The sequence below is a fragment of the Alligator sinensis genome, unplaced genomic scaffold (assembly GCF_000455745.1).
Source record: "Alligator sinensis unplaced genomic scaffold, ASM45574v1 scaffold1372_1, whole genome shotgun sequence".
Lineage (NCBI taxonomy): Eukaryota > Metazoa > Chordata > Crocodylia > Alligatoridae > Alligator > Alligator sinensis.
The window spans coordinates 16,284-22,802 of record NW_005843598.1 but is presented as its reverse complement, the minus strand read 5'-3'; the positions used below and the strand labels follow the sequence as shown (position 1 = coordinate 22,802).

At 48.6% G+C, this 6,519-nt stretch overlaps 1 protein-coding gene across 1 annotated transcript in view; it reads left to right on the top strand.

The window, feature by feature from the left end:
- The window catches only part of PEX12 (peroxisomal biogenesis factor 12), a 7,257-nt gene extending 1,790 nt beyond the window's left edge, over nt 1-5,467 (top strand). Inside the window, exons 2-4 of the mRNA XM_014527519.2 lie at nt 4-210; nt 1,674-2,215; nt 4,367-5,467. Of these exons, the coding sequence (XP_014383005.1) occupies nt 4-210; nt 1,674-2,215; nt 4,367-4,766 (1,149 nt within the window). The 3' untranslated portion in view covers nt 4,767-5,467. The remainder of the gene's footprint in view (nt 1-3; nt 211-1,673; nt 2,216-4,366) is intronic.
- The last annotated feature ends 1,052 nt before the right edge of the window (nt 5,468-6,519 follow it).

The window sequence follows — 6,519 nt, the reverse complement described above, 5'->3', positions numbered from 1 at the left end:
TAGGTGGAGGGGCGGCACGCGGATCCGCACGGCAGCGTGGGGGTGCTCACCCAGGGCCGGCCCCCTTGGTCCCGCCGCCCTGGCCGGGACGAGGGCGGGGCAGCTGCTGGCTTTGAGCACCGAAGCCGCCGCTCCCGCCCGAGGAGCATCGGTGCCCAACGGGGGCTGCAGGGCCGGACCCTGCGCCAGACACCTCGGGACAGGAGCCCGGTAGCGACCACCTGCATTTATAGAGTCCACGTCTCCAGCGCAGCCCCCATGGTGCAGCTCCCACCCGGCACTTACCAGCTGATGTGCCCCGCACAGCCCTGCCCGGCCCAGGCACCCCCCCTGCTCCCCACCTTGGCAGGAGCTTCCAAGCCCCAACCCTCTGCCAAGCTCCCACTTCTGCTCCCTTTGCTGCCATCCCTGGCTCCTTCCAGCCATGCTGTGGACTGCAAATGCCATCTGCTTAGGTCTCTTGCCCAGCACCATTTGAATTGGGCTAATGCTCAGCTCCACGTAGTGCCAGGAGTCGGGGCATCCACAGAAAGTCAAGCCCCTGCTGGGACTACTGGCAGGAGCCCCTTGCATTCTGCGTGCTCCCATTGCCTGGTCCTGTCAGCCACAAAGCTGCTGCTTACTGTTTGAGTTTTGTGGGCTGCTGCCACTTAGCCAGGGATCCCAGCCACTTGCTCCCTGCCCATCTGCGACCCCATCCTGCCCAAGCGCAGAGCAGAGCCACAATCGACTGCCTGCACACAGCTGCAATGGGCACTAGTTCTGCATGCAGGGAGGGAGCAACGCCTATCACAGGCGTGTGCAGGCAGCGGAGTGTGGCTCTGCTCTGCAGTTGGCTGGGATGGGGCCATAGATGGGCAGGGAACAGCATCTGGGAGCAGGATGGGCAGGCAGGGCTAGGATCCCCAACTAAGCAGCAGTAGCCTATGGGACACAAACCAAAGTGGCAGCTTGGATCCACATGGGCAGGCCAACAGGATCAGCAACTTGGAGAGTGAGCTGGTGGGGGCTTGCAGGGGGGCAGGATGCTGACCAGGCCAACAACTCATCAAAACTCCTTATCTGGCTTGCAGGCCCAAATAATTGGCCACCCCTCTGTTAACCTATCCTCTTCCCTGCGCTGAGGCAGGGAAACAGTCTCCAGAGGAGGAAACTCAGAAAGGCCTGGTAACTTAATCTTTTTTTTTGAGCAAGTCTGAGACGGAGCCAGAACTGAGGAGAGCCTGGTCTTCCCTAGTTCATGAAGGGATGAGTGCACACTTTAGGTTTTTCTGCCAGGGATATTGCTTCTGCTAATGCTGCTTAGTTCCATGCAGCAAGTGGCAAGGTATCTCTTGAACAAGCTCCTTTTTGTGCAGGTGAAACACACTTACACATTGTGTATTCATGTACCTGTTGTGGGAGGAAGCACTGTTATTACTGGAAGCCTTGCAAGTGTACACAGCCATCAGCTTGGAAGCTTTTCATCCCTGGAAGCCAAGATTCACATTTGGCTTATTTAATAACCAGCTGACATGCTAGGGTCAGATATGATGCTCACAGTGCCCTGCTGTAATCATGCCTCTGGTCTTTTGTTTCTGAACTGTTTCATTAAGTGGATGTGTGGGCTATGGCAACTTTTATTTAATGAGCTGGTCTTTGACATCTTTTCTGCTTTGTGTGCCTTGTACTAGGTTCTTGCTGAATCCAATCCTGGCCGTTATGGCTGCCTCTGGACTTGGTTTGATGAAATCTATGCACTCCTGGACCTACTGCTCCAACAGCATTATCTGTCCAAGTGCAGTGCTTCTTTTTCTGAAAACTTCTATAGCTTAAAGAGGACAGTGTTGGGACACAGCAAGGGGCCATGTCGGCTGGCAAGTGCTGGACTTCCAAAGCAGCAGCACTGGAAGTCTCTCCTCCTGCTGGTCCTCATTCCTTACCTGAAAGGGAAGTTGGAGAAACTGGTCTCCAGCTTAAGAGAAGAAGATGAATATTCCATCCACCCTCCATCCTCTGCCTGGAAGCGCTTTTACAGGGCCTTTCTAGCAGCCTACCCATTTGTAAACATGGCCTGGGAGGGCTGGTTTCTCATCCAGCAGCTCTGTTACATCCTTGGTAAGGCTCAACACCATTCACCGCTGCTAAGGCTGGCTGGTGTACGCCTGGTAAGATTGACAGTGGATGATATCCAGGCCTTGGAGAAGAAACTGGTTGCAGCTACTGCAAGCCACAGGTAAGTTATAGACTAATCTTACCCAGTGGTACCCAGCCTTTTTGCCCTGCAAGCCAGACAGACAGTGCTCCAGCAAATGGGCCCAATCCAGTGTGCGGGACAGGCAAGGCAGGGCCTGGTCCAGCTGTGTGTGGTGGGGAGAAGGGGGTTAGGGAATAGCCCAGCCTTGATCTGAGCCCATAGGTGTGGCTCAGCCCCAGTCTGGCCCTGGGGGGCGGAGCATGGCCAACCCCAATTTGGTCCACAGGGCTTGGGAATTTGGCAGCAGGGGAGGGGTAATAGTATTAGTTGCCACTGCTCCCTCACCACCAAATTTGCCAACCCATAGGGAGCCCCCATGGGCCAGATGCCATGGCTCCATGGCCACATTTGACCTGTGTGCTGGAGGTTGAACACCCCTGATCTAACACATTCAACATAGAGCTTTTGCAATGCTTTGTGGCAATGTTCCAGGTTCTCTCTCTTCACAGATGGTTCTGTGAAATGAAACCATCAGTGTTAGAGGTTAAGAGCAGGAAAAGAGGGAAGGTCATAATGCACTTTAAATATAAATGAAATAGTGAGTCTTGTAGACTTCTTGTTGAAGTTAATTGCAGAGCTGCGTGGCTGGAAACATGTAAGGATAGTTGGTCTCTGACCTGTTCAGCACTCGATGTCATTTCTGAGGCTGGTACCAAGGGAGATTGATGGCATCAATTATCTGTTCAGATGAGCAACTTGCCTTATTCAGACAGCAATGAATTTTGGGTACTGCTAACCTGAGCCTTCTGAAACACAGATCCCTGGGTGAAAGGTTCTGTTGTCTCTTGTCCTAAGCTCTTCTACCTCAGAAATGCAGTAAACCTAGATCAAATTTTCAAATTGTTAAGAATTGCTATATTTCTTAGGCAGGCCAAGTTATACCTTCCTAGACTTATTTGCATTAAGAATCTGGCTGATCCTAAATAGCTTTGTAAACATGTCATACATGTGTAACAGGGAATTTTTAAAAAGTTAAACACAATTGCAGAGGGTTGGAAGGGACCTCAAGGGTCATCCAGTCCAACCCTTGTCCAGTTGCAGGATTCACTCTTGCTAAACCATCCCAGTTGCGTTTTCTTGTAAGCTTCCAGTGAAGGAGATTGTACAGCTTGCCTAGGCAACTTGTTCGCTCTCTCTGCTTTTATAAGTATGGAATGCAGAATTACAGAATGCAATTCAACAAGGAGAAATGCAAAGTGCTGCACCTAGGGAGGAAAAATGTCCAGCACACCTACAGCCTAGGGAATGACCTGCTGGGTGGCACGGAAGTGGAAAGGGACCTTGGAGTCCTAATGGACTCCAAGATGAACATGAGTCGGCAGTGTGACGAAGCCATCAGAAAAGCCAATGGCACTTTATCATGCATCAGCAGATGCATGACGAATAGATCCAAGGAGGTGATACTTCCCCTCTATCGGGCGCTGGTCAGACCGCAGTTGGAGTACTGTGTGCAATTCTGGGCGCCGCACTTCAAGAGGGATGCGGATAACCTGGAGAGAGTGCAGAGAAGGGCCACTCATATGGTTAAGGGCTTGCAGACCAAGCCCTACGAGGAGAGACTAGAGAACCTGGACCTTTTCAGCCTCCGCAAGAGAAGGTTGAGAGGCGACCTTGTGGCTGCCTATAAGTTCATCACGGGGGCACAGAAGGGAATTGGTGAGGTTTTATTCACCAATGTGCCCCTGGGGGTTACAAGAAATAATGGCCACAAGCTAGCAGAGAGCAGATTTAGATTGGACATTAGGAAGAACTTCTTCACAGTTCGAGTGGCCAAGGTCTGGAACGGGCTCCCAAGGGAGGTGGTGCTCTTCCCTACCCTGGGGGTCTTCAAGAGGAGGTTAGATAGGCATCTAGCTGGGTTTATCTAGACCCAGCAATCTTTCCTGCCTATGCAGGGGGTCGGACTCGATGATCTATTGAGGTCCCTTCTGACCCTAACATCTATGAATCTAAGTAGGGGGGTTTTTTAAATGAAGTTTAATCAATATCTGTTTTGCTGTAGTTTAAGCCCATTGCCACTTGGGGATGCCCTGAACCTCTACTACATAGCATCAATTCTGTCTGTTAGCACTGTTTCCAGGTGGACAAATGTGTTGTACTAACTATCCATACCTCATCTCCCTGATACAGCATCAAGGACCAAGTGCATGCAGCAGTGAAGAAAGTATTGGGAGGTGTTGCCTTCTCTCTGTCCACTGGTCTCTCTGTGGGTGTGTTCTTCCTGCAGTTTCTGGACTGGTGGTACTCATCTGAAAATCAGGAGACCATCAAATCTCTGACTGCACTCCCTACTCCTCCACCCCCCATACACCTTGACCACGGCACAGGCTCACCTTTCTTACCAAAACTGAAGACAGTGTGTCCACTCTGCCGCAAGATCCGAACCAATGACACCGTCTTGTCCACATCAGGCTTTGTGTTCTGTTACCGCTGTGTTTATAACTATGTAAAGAGTCACCAGAGATGCCCGATTACTGGCTATGCGACAGAACTGCAGCACCTTGTCAAGCTGTATTCCCCTGAAAGCTGAAAGGACTGCACTCTACCTCTACCTGACATACAACTCAGGTCTTACATAATCTAGGCTCTCTTACACCCTGAATATACTCTTTGTGCCAACACAGAAGACTGTCACCGAAGGCAGGAAAATGTACGGTGCCAGCTTATGACTAGTATAACTGGGCACTATGGCACATTTGGACTTTAATGGCAGTAGTAGAGTTTTTGCTGCCTTGCCCAAATTTTAACAAGCCTTGGCTTCATCCAGTTTGAACACATTAGAACAAGATTGTCAGGTTCAGCTACAACTATATGCTGTCATTAGGGTTACCAGTGCCTTAAACACTGAAGTTGTGAAGTTACACTAAATAACAGGGAATGTCCAATTGGATAACAAAGCATGCATTTAGGAAAGATTAAAGAGACTATCAAAATCTGGAGGAGATATAAATCTTCCTTAAAGGCAGTAATTAGCCACTGAAGGGACTGGGACAGGAGTTTGGCGGGGGAGGAAATCTTAGCCTCTAGATAAACTTTAATCTCTCATTGCAGGGCTTCTTGAACCTTCCTTAAACTCAGGGTCTTAACCAATTTTGGTACCCTGAGCAGACAGCATCACGGTGTACATAGGTGCAGGCCTAGATACCTCTCCTTTGCTAATTCTTCTGCTCTTAAGCTTCCTCGCATTACCAGGCTACTCATTTTAGATAAATGTTCAGAGTGCCTATCAACCATTTAGGCAGACAAGGTTCCTTGGGGGAATTTGATAAAAGATATCAAATTCCCCCAAGGAACCTTGTCTGCCTATGTCCTTAGACCAACACAGCTACAACCTACGCCCCTATCAGCCATTTATAAATGTAAGCTTTTTGCCTTTGGAAATGAGATTTACAAAGCAACCAATACAAGCATGAACTAAGGAGAGGATTCGCTGTCTGAATTCGGCTTATTCAGTATAGGCAGCAAATTCCATTACAGCAGGAATGGGGCCCGTGCAGTTTTTAAAAATCCAATGGTGCACGTGCAGTTTTTAAAAATCCTTGGATTTGCTGAAGTCCCTTTATCTTGTTAGTAACCATTCTTTCAGTAAAAAAAAAAAAAGCTGCATCTCTCCTGTTCTTCTTGGCTATTACAACTTTTGAAATTGGGCACTTGGTATTTGGTAAATTTCTGTTGTCTAATATTTGATAAACACATTTTGCTCCTCTAAGTACCATATTTATATGAATTAGCTGAGGCCACAGCTACCTTTATCTTAAGATGTTCATAGGCACAGGGGATGAAGATCCTGTGCATAAAACCTTGCATGCTAGAAATTAGCTGAAGATAGTGTCTTCATATTAATGAGGAACCAAAGCATCAAGTTGTAACTGGACCAGACCCAGTTTAAACCAGCCACACCTGTAGCATAACCTCATTTAGCAAGTTACATCTATTTCATCATATTGAAGGATTTGCTCCATGAAGCTAGGGAATGCAGTGAAGGTGGATGTTATGCTTTAAAGTTGATGCCTGCTTTAGAGTTTTGACCAATTTTAAGGAACAAATGTCTAAGGACAATGGTGATTTTCTATTGCAAGTGCTCTAGGGGCAACAGTAAGCTATCCCAGACAGTGTGGCATTAGAATAACTTGTAGAAATGCCAGTTAAACTCCTTGATGTCAATATGTGGTTTTAGATTAAGACCAAAGCCCCTTGTTACCCTCTAAGTCAAGGGTTGGCAATCTTTTAGTGCCAGTCTTCTGCTGCTGCCCCAACCATTCATGCTTCATTGCCCCCCCCCC